A 21,193-nucleotide genomic window follows, 5' to 3' on the forward strand; every position below is an offset into this window, starting at 1 on the left:
GAGACACTGACAAGTATGAAGGACCTTTATGGGGCGTTGTCTAGTATGAAAGTTTCTGATGGGGTGTTGGGTTTAAAGGTTGGGAAACACTGGTTTACACACTATCAAACTTTTAAACACTTTTCCAAAGTTTCATCTATACCTTGATATTGTCACATGCAGATGACACTTAACATGATAAACACTATGATACTATTCATAAGACCATAAGACATTCAGATTAGATTACATGATGTAACAGAAACTTCCAGAAGATTCTGACATTCCATGGTGAAGTGCATCAGGTTTGCAACTATACTAAATATAACACCAGAGCTCATTTACGTAAAGTGCACTAATTAATTTAATTTTATTTTGCTATCAATACACAGGAAGGCAGTTTTTCTATTTGCACACATTGAATCAGTAAATGGAGTCTATTCCTGTGCACTGACCTTGAGAATGGTGAAATAGACAACTAAATTAAGCAAACAAGCTGGAAATTTTACTCTAAAGCTTCTGAATTAAGGTGCTTCATGTTCCAGAAAGACTGTCATTCAATACTGGCAAACTGAGTTCAAGGAAATTGTCTGCATCTTATGCTCAGGTGTTCCACACAATCTTCAAATACATTTATAAAAACCTCTTATGTAGGTTGAAAAAAAGAATCAAGACTTTTTATACACCAAAATGAAACTAAACTCATGGGGTTTAAAGAGGAAATCAAAATGCTGATCTGAAAAAAAAAGCAGAGAGCATAAATGCTGTAATCACTTTTTAGACAGGAGGAAAGTAAACAGTGATGTAACACAGGGGTCACTTTTTTTTTACATTATCTACATTGCACTGGACCTCATTATGAGAAAACTTAAAGAGTTTGTAAATGACACAAAATCTTGAAGTATAGCAAAAAGTGAAGACAGCAGATTGCAGAAGGCACACAAAATAGTGTAATGGACCAGAAGATGGGCATGCAAATTTAACTCAAAAAGTCAGTGCTATTAGTCATTGACTTTAACTTGTCACTTTCCTTGAAACAGTTTTCTTTTAGCTTTATATACAGATGTTAAGACCAGCCAAAATCTGTCTGCATGTATCAAACAAAAAAAAATCTACTGATGCTGTAAATCCAAGCAACACACAAAATGCTAGAGGAACTCAGCAGGCCAGACAGCATCTATGGAAAAAGGGTAGAGTCAACGTTTTAGGCCGAGACCCTTCATCAGGACTGGACAAAGAAAGATGATGAGTTAGAATTAGAAGGTGGGGGAGGGGAGGAAGAAACACAAGGTGATAGGTGAAACTGGGGGGATGGTGGTGTGAAATAAAGAGCTGTGGTTAATAGGTTAAAGAAATACAGGGCTGGAGAAGGGGGAATCTGACAGGAGAGGCTCGAGTCCATGGAAGAAAAGGGGGAGAGCACCAAAGGGAAGTGATGGGCAAGTAAGGAGATAATCTTTCCATCATCTCCAATGGGATTCCACCACAAAGCACATCTTTCCTCCCTCCCAACCCTTACCCCCACCCCCAATTTTCTGATTTCCATAGAGATCGTTCCCTATGCGACTCCCTTGCCCATCTTCCCTCACTGATCTCCCTTCTGGCACTTATCCTTGCAACTGATGTTAATCCATGGCCTTCTCGACGGTCATAATGAGGCCACACTTAGGTTGGAGAAGCAACACCTTATGTTCTGTCTGGGTAGCAACTAAGCTGATGGCATGAATATTGATTTCTCAAACTTCCGATAATGCTCCCCCACCTCCCTTCACCATTTCCCAACCCCGTTCCCTCAATGTCACAAAAACAAAGGAGCTGGTTGTGGACTACATGAGGAATGGAGACAGGCGAGCCCCTATAGACATTAATGGATCTGGGGTTGAGAGGGTGAACAGCTTGAAGTTCCTCAGCCTACATATCACCAAGGAGCTCACGTAGTCTGTACATACTCGCTGTGTGGTGAAAAAGGCACAACAGTGCTTCTTTCACATCAGACGGTTGAAGAAGTTTAGTGTGAGCCCCAAATCCTAAGAACTTTCTATAGGGACACAAATGAGAGCATCCTGATTGCCTGCATCACTCAACTGTACTTCCCTCAATCACAGGACTCGGCAGAGAGTGGTGCAGACAGCCCAGCACATCTGTAGGTGTGAACTTCCCACTATTCAGGGCATTTACAAAGACAGGCATGTAAAAAGGGTCCGAAAGATCATTCTGGACTCAAGTCACCCCAACCACAAACTGCTCCTTCTGCTACCATCCGGGAAATGCTACTGTAGCATAAAAGCCAGGACCAACAGGCTCCGGGACAGCTTCTTCCACCAGGTCAACAGACTGCTTAACTCATGCTGACACAACTGTATTTTTGTGTTACTTTGACTAACCTGTTGTACATACTACTTATTATAAATTACTATAACTTGCACATTGCACGTTCAGACGAAGACACAACGCAAAGAGTTTTACTCCTCGTGTATATGAAGAATGTAAGTAATAAAGTCAATTCAATTCACTCTCACTCACCTCATCTCCTTACCTGCCCATCACCTCCCTCTGGTGCTCCTTCCCTTTTTCTTTCTTCCATGGCCCTCTGTCCTCTCCTGGCAGATTCCCCCTTCTCCAGCCCTGTATCTCTTTCACCTATCAACTTCCCAGCATTTTACCTCACCCCTGCCCCCTCCCAGTTTTACCTATTACTTTGTGTTTCTTCCACCCCTCCCCCCACCTTCTTACTATGACACCTCATCTTTTTTCCTCCAGTCCTGATGAAGGGTCTCTGCCCGAAATGTTAACTATACTCTTCCATAGATGATGCCTGGCCTGCTGAGTTCCTCCAGCATTTTGTATGAGTTGCCTGCATGTCTCAAGTTCAGCAATGACCAGATACTTACAAGTCATCTTTAAAACTAAGGACAAATTTTTTACAGGTTTCAGAATATGAAACGTTCGGTGGATGTATTTCCATGACAGAAAATCTTCCTTCTTCCATGTATGAAGCTTGACTATCTGGAATTCTACAGGAAAAACATAAATTCTCAAAAAATTGCACAATAATGCACATACATATTTAGAAACAATAACGCTGTTGTTTCAATGATTTCTGAAACTTGCTGAATTTGTCTCACAGAAGGTCGTAGGCTTAATTGATTCATATGTAGAAAGTAGATATTTTTGGACAGAAGTATCCAGGACCAGTTCTGCAAGGCTTTACGAGGGTAATGGGCATGACGTAATCAAATTACATGATTGGCCTAGAAGATAACCTACCAAAAAAAAACAGCTGCAAAGACTGACAGCCTGCAAATCTACCCTCCCAGCTTTCCAACTTTTCCATCTGTTAAACTTGTCATTTACCTACTTCCCCACCCCCTCAATGGAGTTTTAACATCCTTTACTCCTCAGCTTAAAAGTTCCAATAAAGAAAATTAGACCTCATGTTAGATCTAAACTGGAGCAGTTTCTGAAGTCAAATTCCCCACTAACTTCATGCTCTACTTTTGGGATTTTATATGGAGTCCCTGGCACAGGGCAAGCAAGAAGCTGTCAAAGTAGCTCGGCATTTGTGGACAAGTACAAATTTCCTGGCATGTATGACTGCAATACTAACTATTCTTTGCAGAATTGCTAAGTTTCCAAGGAAGTGCAGACCCAAATATCAAGAGGATAATATTAATACTTAATAACTTATGATCAAGACTGAATAATTACACACTTCATTTAATCTCAGTCCAAAAAAAGGGGTCATTTTTCAGCCAACATCAAATTTTCTTTCTAACAAGCACAGGCTTACATTGTACAATGGCAACACAAGTTTGCTTGGGTTACCACATTCTTTGCACAAGCACGTGTCAATCTATTGACCATTTGGTCTGGCAGATGAACATGCAAATAAAGTGGTATGGATCACATATGGTGGACAGTGAAGGGGGTTGTTAAGTTCATAACAGGATCTAAATCAACCAGGAGAGTGGACAAAAGTTCAAAGCAAAATTTATCATCAGAGTGCATACATGTCACCACATAACCATGACATTCTTTTTCTTGCAGGGATACTTAGCAAATCTATAGAACAGTGACTGTCAACAGGATCAATGAACAACAAACTGAAAATGCCAATATAAATAAACAGTGATAAATAACATGCATGAAATTACAAGATTATGAGTCCTTAAAGTGAGACCATTGGATATGGGAACACCAGAAATAGAATGTGTGGCAGATGGAATTTAACCCGGACAAATGCAAAATGATGCATTTTGGGAAGTTTATCTAGGCAAAACAAAGATGGTGAAAGGCACTTGGGGTCTAAGTATGTAGTTCCCTGAAAATAACAGCACAGGTAGGCAGGGTAATGAAGATAAATTTCACAAGTACTGGGATGAAGTGAAAAGCTTTATTTAGCATGCCAGAAGGATCATTCCAAATGCAAGTATATCAAAAAGGAAAAGCAACATCAGAATGCAGAACATAAGAGTTAATTACAGAGAAAGTTCAGTGCAGGTATATACAACAAAGACCATAAGAAGTTTAGATTGAGAGATCTAGAGATTATCTTATTGTCTGTTTAAGAGTCTCAAACAGCAGGACCGAAGCTGTCCTTGAGCAATCCAAACAAAGTGCTGGAAGGAATCAACAAGTAGCACCTACGGAGGGGAATAAACAGTTGACATTTCAGGCTGAGACTCTTCATCTGTTTCAGCTGTCCCTGAGCTTGGTGGTAACTTGGGACAAGATGCTGCACTTATACGTAACACTGGTGAAGCCATACTTGGAATATTTTTTGCAACTCTTGACAACACACAAAGGGAAGGTTGTGAGTAAGCTAGAAAGGATGCAGAAAAGATTCCAAATTGCCTTGTTTAGAGGGTTTGAGTTGGAGTGATTGGGTCTGTTTTCCCTGGAGTGAAGGAAGCCAACAGATGACAAGACAGAGGTATGTAAAATTATGGGAGGCATTGACAGGATTGTCAGTCTCGTTACCATGTCTAAAACAATAGCTCAGATTTTTAGGTAAAGGGAGATGGTTTAAAAGGGAATCATAGAAAACACAGAAAACCTACAGCACAACACAGGCCCTTTGACCCACAAAGCTGTGCCGAACATATCCTTACCTTAGAAATTACCTCGGGTTACCCACAGCCCTCTATTTTTCGGAGCTCCATATACCTGTCCAGGAGTCTCCTAAAAAACCTTATCGTATCCATCTCCACCACCGCTGCCGGCAGCCCATTCCACGTACTCACCACTCTCTGTGTAAAACACTCACCCCTGACATCTCCTCTGTACCTGCTTCCAAGCACCTTAAAACTGTGCCCTCACGTGCTAGCCGTTTCAGCCTGGGAAAAAGCCTCTGACTATCCACACGATCAATGCCTCTTATCATCTTGTACACCTCTATCAGGTCACCTCTCATCCTCTGTCACTCCAAGGAGAAAAGGTTGAGTTCACTCAACCTATTCTCATAAGGCATGCTCCCCAATCCAGGTAACATTCTTGTAAATCTCCTCTGCACCCTTTCTATGCTTTGCACATCCTTCCTGCAGTGAGGCGACCAGGACTGAGCACAGTACTCCAAGTGGGGTCTGACCAGGGTCCTGTATAGCTGCAACATTACCTCTCGGCTCTTAAACTCAATCCCACGTTTGATGAAGGCCAATGCAACACATGCTTTCTTAACCACAGTCAACCTGCGCAGCAGCTTTGAGTGTCCTATGGACTTGGACCCCAAGATCCCTCTGATCCTCCACACTGCCAAGAGTCTTACTATTAATACTATATTCTGTCATCATGTTTGATCGAAAGGAATTTTTCACAAAGAGTAGTTGGTATCTGAAATGAACTGCCAGAGTAGGAACATTTAAGAGGCATTTGGTCAAGTATTCAAATGAACAAAGTATAGATGAATGGGAATTAAGCCAGGCAAATGGGTAATTTTTTAAATATGCATAATGGTTGATATTGATGTGGTGGGTCAAATGACTTGTTTCTGTGGTGTACACATCTATGACTCTAAATAACATCCATAGATCCTTTATCCCCCATGATAGGGGCATCAAAAACCAGAGGGCATAGATATTCGGTGAAAGGAAGGGGTTTTGAAGTGGATTTGAGCGGAAAACATTTTCTCCCCTTAGACTGGTTGATATCTGAAGTTCACTTATGGGGGAGATGATGGATTCAGATGCAATCATCACCTTAACAAGACATTTAGGAAGACATTTAAGGAGGCAAACCACAGAAGGATACAGATCTGAAACAGGCAAATGGGATGAGTGTAAATATTCAAAGAGGTCAACACAGACATGGCCACCCAAAGGGCTTGCTTCAATTCTGCACAACTCTATAACTCTGGATAAGGGGAAAAGAGGTTGACGTTTAGAATCATAACTCCACTGAAGGGCAGTACAGACCCAATAGGCTAAATGGAGGATTCCTTTTCCTGGTTCCATATAAACATGTACATCAAACCAAAGACCTCACCTGCTACCCAAATCTGATTTTTTAGCAACTGTTGATGCAGCCACAGGAAGTCCAAAATTTGAAGTAACAGTAACATTTTCCAGTGTTTCATTGCTACTGCTCCTCACAGACTGCAACAGAAAACTAGGAAGTGTCTCATCCTCCAAGGTCCTGATACTTTCCATTACGTTAGGGGCATTTGATCATAACCTGAAAACAAAAATAGTAATGATAAACATACTCACAAAAAGTTTGATTTGTGTAAGTCAACTCAGTTTAGCATTTGTTTCAAAATAACATCAAAAGTTCAGTTCTTTTTAATCCAGAAATTGATAATGTAAAAATTAAATTGAAGAAAATAAATTTATCCCATTAAAAATAAAAACCCAGGAAATTATGTTCAGCAAGTGAGGCAGCATCTTTGAAGAGATAAAACATAACCTGCATTCAAAAATGACAAAAATTAGGGAAAATCTTTTGCACATCTCGATGGTTACTGTAAGGGGTTTTTTTTTGGATAAAGACACCAAAAACTACACATGCTACTTCAAAAAGATTCAAGATCGAACTTTGATGTGTGTTGCAAGATCGTTTATTGTCATTTCCACTGCACAAGTGTAAAGGAGAAAAAAATTATTTTACTCAGCCCTGCTGCAGCACAAAAAACATGGTAAGATAAAGAATACAATAATTTTTAAAAAGCCACAATAAATATAAATACATAAGATTGCTTAAACATAGATTAATTATATGCCTAGAAAGTGAAAATAGGCAGAGGAGAACAACAGGAATTCTGCAGATGCTGGAAATTCAAGCAACACACATCAAAGTTGCTGGTGAATGCAGCAGGCCAGGCAGCATCTCTAGGAAGAGGTGCAGTCGACGTTTCAGGCCGAGACCCTTCGTCAGGACTCGTCCTGAAACGTCGACTGCACTTCTTCCTAGAGATGCTGCCTGGCCTGCTGCGTTCACCAGCAACTTTGATGTGTATAGGCAGAGGAGAGTTTGTGCACAAGGTAACTGACAGGAAATGATAAAGTAGTGGTGGTTCATGGTGTGGAAGGGCGAGTTAGTGGCTGGAGGTGCAGATCAGCTTTACTGCTTGGGGAAAAGTAACTGTTTTTGAGTCTGCTGATCCTGGTGTGAATGCTTTGTAGCCTCCTCTCTGATGAAGATAGGACAAACCATCCATGAGCAGGATGAGTGGGATCCTTCAAAATATTTCTGACCTTTTTCCATCACCTTTCTGTATATGTCTTTTGATGGCAGGTAGGCTGGTGCTGGTGATGTGTTCAGCAGTTTCTCCTTTGAGGCACTCGTGAGCTTTCGCGATTGGATGTGTAGAATCATGATTGTGCAAAAAGAGCCTCATGAAAGCCCTACATATAGAAGATTCCCACATTATAGCAGTTCACGTAATAGAAGTTCAATCTCATGAAATTTACACCACCAAAAAAATTCTCACCAGATGTCTTAAATTCAGTTCATTGCAGTTTCTCAGCTGGTGGTAAGGGTTCAACAATTTGCATTTTTGAACTAATTCAGATTCTAATGAAAACATTCTTTACAATTTGCATGTAAAAAGGTTTTAACTCTATTCAAGACCAACAAAACATTTAAAAACGCAAACACGAGAAAATCTGCAGATGCTGGAAATTCAAGTAACACACACAAAATGCAGGTGGAATGTAGCAGGCCAGGCAGCATCTATCAGAAGAAGTACAGTCGACATTTCGGGCCAAAACACTTTGTCAGGACTAACAGAAAGAAGAGATAGTAAGAGATTGGAAGGTGGGAGGGGGAGATCTGAAATGATAGGAGAAGACAGGAGGGGGAGGGATGAAACTTAGAGCTGGAAAGGTGATTGGCAAAAGGAATACAGAGCTGGGAGACCATTTTGCTGAACACCTACACTCCGTCCGCCTGAGAAAGCAGGATCTCCCAGTCGCCACACATTTTAATTCCACATCCCACTCCCATTCCGACATGTCAATCCATGGCCTCCTCCACTGTCAAGATAAACACCCACTCAGGTTGGAGGAACAACACCTCATATTCCGTCTGGGTAGCCTCCAACCTGATGGCATGAACATTGATTTCTCTAACTTCCGCTAATGCCCCATCTCCCCTTCTTATCCCATCTCTTATTTATTTTTATTTTCCCTTTTTCTTCTCTCTCTCTGTCCCTCTCACAATCACTCCTTGTCTGCTCTCCGTCTTCCCCTGGGCTCCCCTCTCCCTTTCTTTCACCCTCGGCCTCCCGTCCCATGATCCTCCCCTTTTTCCAGCTCTGTATCCCTTTTGCCAATCAACTTTCCAGCTCTTAGCTTCATCCCTCCCCCTCCTGTCTTCTCCTATCATTTTGGATCTCCCCCTCCCAAATCTCTTACAACTTCTTCTTTCAGTTAGTCCTGACGAAGGGTCTTGGCCTGAAACATCGACTGTACTTCTTCCTATAGATGCTGCCTGGCCTGTTGTGTTCCACCAGCATTTTGTGTGTGTTGCAATAAAACATTTAGCAGGTTACAATTCAACGGTACAAACATAATTTGTGAACAGAACTTACTAGATTGTTTGCTTTCATAAACTGACTTCTACAGCAGGTACCTTCAAATTTAAAACTACTCTGAATAGTTGGGGGAGAAGATCTCCAAGGCCTTGCCCCTTTAATTTTCATAATCAGAATCAGGTTTATTATCACCAGCATGTGTCGTGAAATTTGTTAACTTAGCAGCAGCAGTTCAGTGCAATACATCATATAAAATAAACATATGTATATGTAGATTGAATAGATTAAAAATCATGCAAAAACAGAAATAATATATATTAGAAAAAATAAAGTAGTGTTCATGGGTTCAATAGGCATTTCGGAATTGGATGGCAGAGGGGAAGAAGCTGTTCCTGAATCACTGAGTGTGTGCCTTCAGGCTCTGTACCTCCTAACTGATGTTAAACGAGAAAAGGGCATGCCCTGGGTGCTGGAGGTTCTTAATAATGAACGCTGCCTTTCTGAGACACTGCTCCTTGAAGATGTCCTGGGTACTTTGTAAGCCAGTACCCAAGATGAAGCCAACTATATTTACAACCCTCTGCAGCTTCTTTTGGTCCTGTGCAGTAGCCCCCGCCCCCCATACCAGACAGTGATGCAGCTCGTCAGAATGCTCTCCACAGTACATCTATAGAAGTGTTTTTGTTGACATACCAGATCTCTTCACACTCCTAATAAAGTATAGTCACAGTCTTGCCTTCTTTATAGCTGTTTCAATATGTTGGGACCAGGTTAGTTCCTCAGAGATCTTGGCAACCAGGAACTTGAAACTACTCACTCTCTCCACTTCTGATCCCTCTATGAGGATTGGCATGTGTTCCTTCGTCTTACCCTTCCTGAAGTTCACAATCAGCTCTTTTGTCTTACTGACATTGAGTGCAAGGTTGTTGCTGTGACAACACTTCACTACTTGGTATATCCCACTCCTGTATGCGGGGGCTGCGCTAAGGTGGTGCTAGCTGGTTCTATAGCCCCAGCAGAAATTGCAATAGCACCAGCGTAGCACCACCAAGAAATTAACTGCAATTTCACATACAAATTGCAGCTGCTTTGCTTTCTCTGTACAGTTTTGAATACAGCTTGTTTCTCCAGTTGATCTGGTGAAACAGCGCCCCCAATTACTATAGCACCCACGCAGCAAAAAAAGTTATAAACTCTATCAGATCCACTCTACAATTCTGCTTATTCGTTCGTTGTCAATGTCTTGCCGTTGCTGTCCTCAGATCAGTTAAGCTAATCTAAGATCACTTAAGGTGGTGATGTCACTCACTCTCACTCACACGAGAGATTGATAGTATACATCCAGGCGCAGATCCATGGTCTCGCGAGACTAACCAATGCCACATACACACACTGTGCTTTTACAAGCTAGCGTTGGCCTGGCACATGCATTATTTTGGTGGCGTGAGAAATGGATCGATTTTTAGTGAGAAAACAACCTCATCCAGAGGAATCAGTGGTGTCTCAACCTGAGCCTGTCTTAATTGAAAGTGACATGCAGAAAGAAGTAAGTGGGGATGAGGACGACAGCAGTTCATCAAAGGAGTGTGAGGGCGAAGTTGAGGAACAAGAAATGGAGCAGGATTCGGAAGAGAACGTGGATGAAGCTGCTCTTAGTGCTAGTGGGAATACTGTTAGCGATGTTAGCCAGCAGCCTGTGGAAGGACCCCGTCGGCCAGCATTGAAAAAGTACCCTTCGCTGCTCGCAACAGTTTGGCAATCAGCAAAGGAGTTTTATTCGTGGCTGGTTTGACTGACTAGAATATTGGATCACAAAAGATACTACGTTCTGCTTCGCATGCAGGCATTTCCTATGTGGAGGACATGGGTTCCATTCTGAGTCTACCTTCACTGTCACCAGTTACCACAACTGACGGAAAGCTACAACAGCTTTCAAAACCCACCATGTAAGTGCAGCTCATATGTTTGCTATGGAGGCACAGGCCAAATTCAGATTGAGAAAACAAGATGGTTCAAGATTGGGAAATATGCTCGACAAAGGACATGCAAGGATTGTCCAAGAAAATCGTGAGTATATGAGAGCAGTGGCTGAGTCTTTAGCAAGGACAGACAGTGAATAACACAGTGGAATTTCTAGCTCCAATGAGACCCTACCGCGATGCATTTATAGATTTATACAAACTAATCTGCATATCACTGACTCTACCTGTGACATCTGCCTCATGCAAACGGAGTTTCACTTGCTCAGATGCCTCAACAACTACCTAAGGAATAGCAGCGGCGATGCTCAGAACAGCAACTTGGCCCTGTAGGCCATAAACAGCTGGAGGACCAAAGCACTTGACATCCAGAAAATCATTGATGCTTTCACCACCAATCACAACAACAGACAGATTGTGCTTCTCTGAAAACATCAATGGTGAGTGCAGCGATTTTTTTTAAATTTGGGCCAAGACTAATGCTGATTATTATTATTATTTTGTGGTGGATACACCATAGTCCTTATGGTTCCTGCAAATCCTAAACTATTAAATTTACTGCTATTAAGCCTACTGGTTTTGCTTAGACTTCCAAGCGGTGATTCTGTTGGTATTGAGAGAGTAGAGCAGTGGGCTGAGCACACACCCGAGGTGCACCAGTGTTGATCGCCAGCAAAGAGATACAAGGGATGATTGATAAGTTCGTGGCCTAAGGCAGGAGGAGTCAATTTTAGAAAACCTAGCACATTTATTTTTCAACATAGTTCCCTCCTACATTTACACATTTAGTCCAGCAGTCGTGGAGCATATGGATCTTGGACCTCCAGAAAGTGTACATGGCATGGGTGATTGAAAAGTTCGTGGCTTGAGGTAGAAGGAGATGAGTTATACAGCTTTCTTTACATGCACATGCAGTTCAACTCTTTGAATGATTATGCAGAAAGTTAACCTAATAACTCATCTCCTTCTACCTCAGGCCACAAACTTATCAATCACCCATGCCGTGGACACTTTCTGGAGGTCCAAGACCTATATTCTCCATGACCGCTGGACTAAGTGTGTAAATGTAGACGGGGACTATGTTGAAAAATAAATGTGCTAGGTTTTCTAAAATTGACTCCTTCCCCTTAGGCCATGAACTTATCAATCACCCCTCATATTATCACCAATCCGCACAGATTGCGATCTTCCGGTTAGGGAGTCGAGGATCCAATTGCAGAGGGAGGTACAGAGGCCCAGGTTCTGTAACTTATCAATCAGGATTATGGGAATGATGGTGTTAAATGCTGAGCTATAGTCAATAAACAGCATCCAGGTGGTACAAGGCCACGTGAAGAGCTACTGAGATGGTGTCTGCTGTTGACGTATTGTGGCAATAGGCAAATTGCAGTGGGTCCAGGTCCTTGCAGAGGCAGGAGCTCAGTCTGGTCATGACCAACCTCTCAAAGCATTTCATCACTACAGACGTGAGGGCTACAGGGAGAATTTTTAAAACTTCTCTAAACCCTTTCATGCTACTGACTCTTTCCACTTGTGCTTTCCCCACGTCTTTTGTACCATAGACTCTACCTTAGATCAGCTCAGCCGTTTGTTCTTGAATTTTTTTCTGGCCCAGTCCAACACTTATAGTTCTAAAGAAAATCCAGCTATTCTGATGACACAACCTGAGCTTACCGAGAACAAACTTTCTGTGACATTTCCCACATCACAAAAATAACCGCAGTTTAAAAGTCAGAGAAAAAAAAACCTTGTTTTTCAACAGCCATATTCATGATTATCTGGACATATCAGATCCTTTACAACCAGCAACAAGTCCTTGCACAAACAATAAGGAGACTTGGCTAATGAAAGTCAGAAAGGCAGTTGCTGAAAATCCGAAATCAGAAAAATCTAGAAACATCCGCGGTAATTGATTGCTCCATAATGGCCATTTTTAAATCATTCACTGAGCAATAAATATTGGCTGCAATCAAGGTACCATCCTTGTTTTCACAACAATACTGTGAAATTTTTTACATTCCATTGGAATCAGTTTCATCATCACTGCATTACAAAATAATTAATGCAAAAAAATGGAATAATGAGGGAGTGTTCATGGAACATAGAGAAATCTAATGAAGAAGCTGTTCTTGAATTGTTGAGTGTGGATCGGGACCATCACAGAGGCTGCTGAGTGAGCTTCCAGGCGGCTATGGATCAGGAGGTGTGACCTGTGGACCAGTGCTGCTGGGACACAAGCCAGGGCCTGGCTGGGTAATCTGGGCGAGGGTGTCTGATGTTGAAAGACCAAAACACCCAATAACCCCAGGTTACATCATTCATTGATGATGTGTCCCAGTGCATCCGAGGATGTATCTCAGCATCAGGAGGTAACAAGAAGAACACGAAGTAGGCAGGACAGCTCCGAGTGGTATTGCTCACTCAGTATGCACTGCAATGTCCGTCAGTCTGGAGTTTTATACCTAAATGAATGATACTTAGCCCGTGAGCCAGTTTGGCTGGTCGGTACCATCTGAAGGGAATAATGCTCATAGTGATTTTTGGCAAGGTATACATCTCTAAAGTTAGAAAATATGTCAGAGCATTGCACCAGTGGTAGCTTTATGTTTCTAGATGAAGTCCCTTCCTGATTAGCTCTAATTGGTTCAGGATTTCAAATACTGTAGTCAACTCTGTGGCTGGTGAATTGATGGTTGGCGGATACCCAACAATATCTTATGAGATTGGTTCTTGGTCCCTGGTGCTGATATTAAAACCAGTCCAGCTTGGGATTGTCTGATTCTCTGGATCTGTTTGCCTTGCAAGTGTCCACACCAGGTTCTTCTTGCAGGCAAGAAGAGCAGTTTCCTGGACACAGTATTCCCTGATTGGGAGAGGCTGTGTGCCCACACGTGCACCTGCTACATATACTTCCAGTGCTTGGTCCTCAATGGTGACCGATCCCTGCTTCAGTTTCTCAATGTGTGGAAGCTCAGCTCTTGGCAGATGTGGTCCATAGACATTGGCCTGTACCACTATGCCATTGACTCTATGTGATGTACCCTTTCCAGTGAGAGTTTCCTCAAGTCTATCGATATTGTCCCATGCAAGATTGGTGAAGACATGAGGCTTGATGGAGACTGGAAGTACAATTCTCTGGTTGGAGGCTGTTGCTAGCTTTTGGAGACACAGAGCAGTGTTGTTCTCTTCAGGTTGGGAGTGCGACACCCCATGCCCAAGCCTGTTCAGTGTTTGGATGAGCAGTGTTACCCGTCAGTGTTTTTACTGCATAAGGAAGTAGAAGGTGCTTTGGTGGTTTATGTTGACCACATGTCACAGCAGATATTATGTCCTGACTAAATGACTGAACCAGAGCAGTGACCCTCTGTGTCTTGAGTCTTGGTGTCAGGATTTCCAGTGAGCAGTCCAACAAGAAGCCGCTCCAGTTGATCCAGTATGGAGGTATGAGCACAATCTTTCACATCAGATGGATGGAATGGCCAGGAAGTCACAGTCATCTCCTGTCTAATGATTGATCTGATATGTGATGAAGTCTGCTCTCTGATCTTGTCGAAATTGGTTGCCTTGGCCCTCCAAACTTTGAGTTCCCTCTGTAGAGTTTGATTTTCCAAGGCAATGTCCCTTAATGATACACTTTCAGGAACCATTAACAATTTTCCTTTGTCATCTGGAAATATATCTACTGAATTGCCCAGCTTCGATTCCAGTTTCCTACGAATCTGCTTCCTTGTAGAATCTTGCAGGAGTGTAACTCCACCAGGTAGCATGAAAGATTCAAGTTTCGTGACCAAAGAAGTGACTTGTACATTCATCTTGCTGGGTATGATATCAGTTCTGATATACTTGAAAAGGTCTTTATAGGCTTCCCTTTCAATCCTTTTATACAGTTCATCACCATCTGTTTCATCGTCATTCTCTTTGTACTCAGGTTCCTTTTTCTTGATTCTGGTATAATCCTTATAGCATGAAACATGATAGTGGGCCTCCGCAGCAACCACGTCTCTGCTTGTTACTGCTAGAATCTTTTCATCTTCCTTTTGGGTTGCACATTCTCGGAGTGGTTGGTCAGCTCTGAGTTGTACAGCTTGTGTAAGCTTTTCATGCGACTTGGAGCCCTTCAGAATTTTCACCTTATTGCAAAAAATTCAGATTTGATCATACACCCTTGCTTCTGATGAAGATCTCCTACTTGGCCTTTTTGATTTACAGGTATTCTCACCAGCTTCATCAGTAATGCTTTCCTTTTCAGAGTCTCTGAGTCTCTCTTCATGGTGAAGAGGCGTCAGCATTTTCAGTGATAGTACATTCTTGGGACTTCTTTTTAGACCATAAGACCATAAGACAAAGGAGCAGAAGTCAGCCATTCGGCCCATCGCGTCTGCTCTGCCATTTTATCATGAGCTGATCCATTCTCCCATTTAGCCCCACTCCCCTGCCTTCTCACCATAACCTTTGATGCCCTGGCTACTCAGATACCTATCAATCTCTGCCTTAAATACACCCAGTGACTTGGCCTCCACTGCTGCCCGTGGCAACAAATTCCATAGATTCACCACCCTCTGACGAAAAACTTTCTTCGCATTTCTGTTCTGAATGAGCGCCCTTCAATCCTTAAGTCATGCCCTCTCGTACTAGGTTCCCCCGTCATGGGAAACAACTTTGCCACATCCACTATGTCTATGCCTTTCAACATTTGAAATGTTTCTATGAGGTCTCCCCTCATTCTTCTAAACTCCAAGGAATACAGTCCAAGAGCGGACAAACGTTCCTCATATGTTAACCCTCTCATTCCCGGAATCATTCTCGTGAATCTTCTCTGTACCCTCTCCAACGTCAGCACATCCTTTCTTAAATAAGGAGACCAAAACTGCCCACAGTACTCCAAGTGAGGTCTCACCAGCGCCTTATAGAGCCTCAACATCACATCCTTGCTCCTATACTCTATTCCTCGAGAAATGAATGCCAACATTGCATTCGCCTTCTTCACTACCGACTCAACCTGGAGGTTAACCTTAAGGGTATCCTGTATGAGGACTCCCAAGTCCCGCTGCATCTCAGAACTTTGAATTCTTTCCCCATTTAAATAATAGTCTGCCCGTTTATTTCTTCTGCCAAAGTGCATTACCATACACTTTCCAACATTGTATTTCATTTGCCACTTCTTTGCCCATTCTTCCAATCTATCCAAGTCTCTCTGTAGACTAGTTTCCTCAGCACTACCGGCCCCTCCACCTATCTTCGTATCGGCAGCAAACTTAGCCACAAAGCCATCTATTCCATAATCCAAGTTATCGATGTACAATGTGAAAAGAAGTGGCCCCAACACGGACCCCTGTGGAACACCACTGGTAACTGGCAGCCAACCAGAATAGGATCCCTTTATTCCCGCTCTCTGTTTCCTGCCAATCAGCCAACGCTCTATCCACTTATGTAACATTCCCGTAATTCCATGGGCTCTTATCTTGTTAAGTAGCCTCATGTGTGCACCTTGTCAAAGGCCTTCTGAAAATCCAAATATACAACATCCACTGCATCTCCCTTGTCTAGCCTACTGGTAATTTCCTCAAAAAATTGTAATAGGTTTGTCAGGCAGGATTTTCCTTTAAGGAATCCATGCTGAGTTCTGCCTATCTCGTCATATGCCTCCAGGTACTCTGTAACCTCCTCCTTGACAATCAACTCCAACAACTTACCAACCACCGGTGTCAAGCTGACAGGTCTATAATTTCCTTTTTGCTTCCTTGCCCCCTTCTTAAATAGCAGAGTGACATTTGCAATCTTCCAGTCCTCCAGAACCATGCCAGAATCTATCGACTTTTGAAAGATCATCGCTAATGCCTCCGCAATCTCCACAGCTACTTCCTTCAGAACACGTGGGTGCATTCCATCTGGTCCGGGAGATTTATCTACTTTTAGACTATTCAGCTTCCTGAGTACTTTCTCTATCTTAATTGTGACTGCGCACACTTCTCTTCCCTGCCACCCTTCAGTGTCCGGTATACTGCTGATGTCTTCCTCAGTGAAGACTGATGCAAAATACTCGTTCAGTTCCTCTGCCATCTCCCTATCTCCCATTACAATTTTTCCAGTATCATTTTCTATCGGTCCTATATCTACTCTCACCTGTCTTTTACTTTTTATATACTTGAAAAAGCTTTTAGTATCCTCTCTGATATTATTTGCTAGCTTCCTTTCATGGTTAATCTTTTCACTCTTAATGACCTTCTTAGTTTTCTTTTGTAAGGTTTTAAAAACTTCCCAATCCTCTGTCTTCCCACTAATTTTTGCTTCCTTGTATGCCCTCTCCTTTGCTTTAACTTTGGCTTTGACTTCTCTTGTCAACCACAATTGCATCCTTTTTCCATTTGAAAATTTCTTCTTTTTTGGAATATACCTGTCTTGCACCTTCTTCACCTCGCATAAACTCCAGCCACTGCTGCTCTGCCGTCTTTCCCGCCAGTGTCCCTTTCCAGTCAACTTTGGCCAGTTCCTCTCTCATGCCACTGTAATTTCCTTTACTCCACTGAAATACTGACACATCAGAGTTCGGCTTCTCTTTTTCAAATTTCACAATGAACTCAATCATGTTATGATCACTGCCTCCTAAGGATTCCTTCACCTCAATCTCTCCAATCACCTCCGGTTCATTACACAATACCCAATCCAGTACAGCCGATCCCCCAGTGGGCTCAACAAGCTGTTCTAAAAAGCCATCTTGCAGACATTCTACAAATTCTCTCGCTTGAGATCCAGTGCCGACCTGATTTTTCCAATCTACTCGCATGTTAAAATCCCCCACAATTATCATAACACTGCCCTTCTGACAAGCCTTTTCTATTTCCTGTTGTAATTTGTAGTCCACATCCCTGCAGCTGTTCGGAGGCCTATAAGTAACTGCCATCAGGGTCCTTTTACCCCGGTGATTTCTTAGCTCAACCCATAAAGATTCTGCACCTTCCGATCCTATATCACCTCTTTCTAATGATTTAATATCATTTCTTACAATAAAGCCACGCCTCCCCCTCTGCCTACCTTCCTATCCTTCCAATACACCGCGTATCCTTGGACGTTCAGCTCCCAGAGACATGCATCCGTTAGCCATGTCTCAGTGATGGCCACAATATCATACCTGCCAATCTGTAGCTGTACGACAAGATCATCCACCTTATTCATTATGCTGCGTGCATTTAAGTATAACACCTTAAGACCAGTATTTGGTACTTTTTGCTTTGATTTCACTGCAACTTTATTGCACTGCAACTCATCCCAATAGCTACAAATTTGCCCCATCACCTGCCTGTCTCCAAGTTCTTTAGCAACATCTAAAATAAGGGTATAGTTCCTCATTTTGGCAGCTTCAAGTAATGTTTTCCAGGATTCACAGTCTTGAGGACTAATCAAATGGTCATCTTGTTTTGCTGTTTTCCAGTGTATGCTACTTCTATTTCTTAATAGAAAGCTACCACCGTCGCAATGTTATCACATATTTTCTAGCACTAGAGGTGTATACCTTGCCAAAAATCAATATAAGAATTATTCTCCCCAGATGATACCAGTGGCCCAAATTTGGGGTCCTGTTTCACGGACTAACTTGCACTCACAACTGACTCCACTGCGAACTGTATTGCAAACAACATGTAATGTTATATCAATCACACTTCTTTCAAAAAGACAATCTCTTGACCCAAGTCTTTCCAAATATCTACCCAATAAGGTTTGACATCTAGGATTATGCTTCTGGAGCAACTTGGCTCAGAAAGAAAACTGCTTGCTGCTATATCAACAATATTAACTTTTATCCTTAAACCCTTGCAACAATGTCTAACAATTCCAAAGTACTTCGTAAAATACAGAAAAAATACAGAACATATAATCAGGGCTTCATTATATGGTCTTTAATTCCAATATTAACAGGAGCACAAAATAATGCAGTACAGGAGCACCTGGCTGCCTTAGTCCTGTTGATCCCCCCTTCCTGTTCTCTCGCATTCCTACAAGTTTCTGTTAATCAAATGTTTACCCAATTCTTTTGAATGTTACTGTCAAATCTACTCCTACCAACCTTTCATACAGAGTTTTCTACATTGTAACCACTTTATCCATACTATAAAGTGTATTGCGCTTCAATCTCTAAACGAATCCGTACACTTTAGCCTTTACATTATATACACAAAAGTTTTGAGCAGCGGAATAAAGCACACCGAACAATAAAAAGTCTGGAGAGGTTTCTAACAAAAGTGCAATGTTTAACTCAGGGAATACTTACATAAATTTATCAGATCAATAACTACTTGTGATGCTATAAACAAAGCGCCCAAATAAGCAACTCCTTCGGGGGTAGGCCCCAGACTCGCGGTGCTCAAGGCGCGCAGCTCAAAGGGGGCGAGCCCTGTCGATGTAAGCATGCGCAGCTCGAAGGGAACGAGCTCTGTCGATGTAAGCATGCGCAGCAATTCCTCCACCAAACGGTTGAGTTTAACCACATGACAGCGCTAAATATTTCGGCGCCTGGGGCGCGCGGCCCGTTGCTGTGACGTATTTGCGTTTGCTGCCATACAACAACAATATTTCACGAGATAATGCCAGCGACGGATGTTGCCTGACTTGCTTTGCGTTTCTATAATTTAATTATTATAATAGTAATCATTTGTTTGTACTCAACCCATACTCCATTCCTTAAGATTCTCAATTGGAAATTATTAATTTGGGGTGGGGGTGTTAGTCTTCTCAGCATATTCCAAGGAATTAAAGAAAAATAGAGGGCTATGTGTAAGCCAAGTAATTTCTAAAGTAGGGACGTGTTCGGCACAACTTTGTGCTGTAGGGTTTCTATGAATCCTAGACTATGGCGATCTTGCTCGTTTGCCAGCACAACACAATATCCTAAAGCCAAAAACAAACACAACATCAAGTGTTGTTTTATATATATTTGACAACTTTCCTTTTTTTCTGTTTTGGGAACTGTAGGCCTGCCAGGTTGGAGAACATTGACAACCATTTGCTTGCTTTGGAGCAAGTGGTTTGTCATGAATTTTTGAGTCCTTATAGTCATTGTGTCATTTGTTATGTATCATACAGTAAAGCCAGAGAAAATAATAGATGAAAATAATACCGTCAAATAACTCTTCCTAGAGATGCTGCCTGGCCTGCTGCATTCACCAGCAACTTTTGATGTGTGTTACTGTCAAATAACCCTTTTTTGGCTTCCATGCCAATATCTTAAGACTCCACCACACAAACAGCACTTTGAAGACTGTGCTGCATGCTTAACCAATATCTTGCTCTAAGCCTTCACCTCCCTTTTGTCCAATATTCAAACTAACAAAATTATTGAGATAGTCTTAGTATGCTTAATTGCAGTTTGAGTTTAACCCAGATAAGTGTGAGGTGGTTCATTTTGGTTGGTCAAATCTGATGGCAAAATATAGCATTAATGGTAAGACTCGGCAGTGTGGAGGATTAGAGGGATCTTGGGGTCCGAGTCCATAGGACACTCAAAGCGGCTATGCAGGTTGACTCTGGTTAAGAAGGCATACGGTGCATTGGCCTTCATCAATCGTGGGATTGAGTTTAAGAGCCAAGAGGTAATGTTGCAGCTGTATAGGACCCTGGTCAGACCCCACTTGGAGAACTGTGCTCAATTCTGGTCCCCTTACTACAGGAAGGACATGGAAACCATAGAAAGGGTGTAAAGGTGATTTGCAAGGATGTTGCCTGGATTGGAGAGCATGCCTTATGAGAATAGGTTGAGTGAACTCAGCATTTTTATGAGATTATTAGATGCAACTTTATTGTCATTGTGCCAAGTACAGATACAAAGCCAATGAAATGCATTTAGCATCTGACCAGGAATACAAAGAATAGTGTTATTTACAAAATAACTGCAAATAAAAAGTGCTACAGCACACGAATATAAAAGTACTGAGACAGTACAATACGGATGCAACACTATTTAGCGCTGTGATGAGAGGTTCGGCAGTGTCACAGCCTCAAGGAAGAAGCTCTTCCTTGGACCGACGGAGGATGAGAGGTGACCTGATAGAGGTGTTCAAGATAATGAGAGGCATTGATCATGTGAATAGTCAGAGGCTTCTCCCCAGGGCTGAAATGGCTAGCACGAGAGGGTGCTTGGAAGTAGGTACAGAGATGTCAGGGGTAAGCTTTTTACGCAGAGAGTGGTGAGTGTGTGGAATGGGCTGCTGGCAGCAGTGGTGGAGGCGGAAACAATAGAGTCTTTTAAAAGATTCCTGGATGGCTACATGGAACT

General features: G+C 42.2%; 1 protein-coding gene across 6 annotated transcripts in view; it reads right to left on the reverse strand.

Moving 5' to 3' along the window:
- Nucleotides 1–19,320, reverse strand: part of cep192 (centrosomal protein 192) — a 222,195-nt gene extending 202,875 nt beyond the window's left edge. For 5 of the 6 annotated variants that reach the window (XM_063059701.1, XM_063059694.1, XM_063059687.1 and 2 more), the window contains exons 1-3: nucleotides 19,193–19,320; nucleotides 6,460–6,648; nucleotides 2,871–2,993 (exon numbers count right to left, since the gene is read on the reverse strand). In XM_063059701.1, the coding sequence (XP_062915771.1) occupies nucleotides 2,871–2,993; nucleotides 6,460–6,623 (287 nt within the window). In that variant the 5' untranslated portion in view covers nucleotides 6,624–6,648; nucleotides 19,193–19,320. Of the gene's footprint in view, nucleotides 1–2,870; nucleotides 2,994–6,459; nucleotides 6,649–7,667; nucleotides 7,818–19,192 lie in introns of all 6 variants that reach the window. The other variant, XM_063059669.1, reaches the window with a different exon arrangement.
- Between the last annotated feature and the right edge of the window lie 1,873 nt (nucleotides 19,321–21,193).

The sequence above is a fragment of the Mobula hypostoma genome, chromosome 1, assembly GCF_963921235.1.
Source record: "Mobula hypostoma chromosome 1, sMobHyp1.1, whole genome shotgun sequence".
Classification (NCBI taxonomy): Eukaryota; Metazoa; Chordata; class Chondrichthyes; order Myliobatiformes; family Myliobatidae; genus Mobula; species Mobula hypostoma.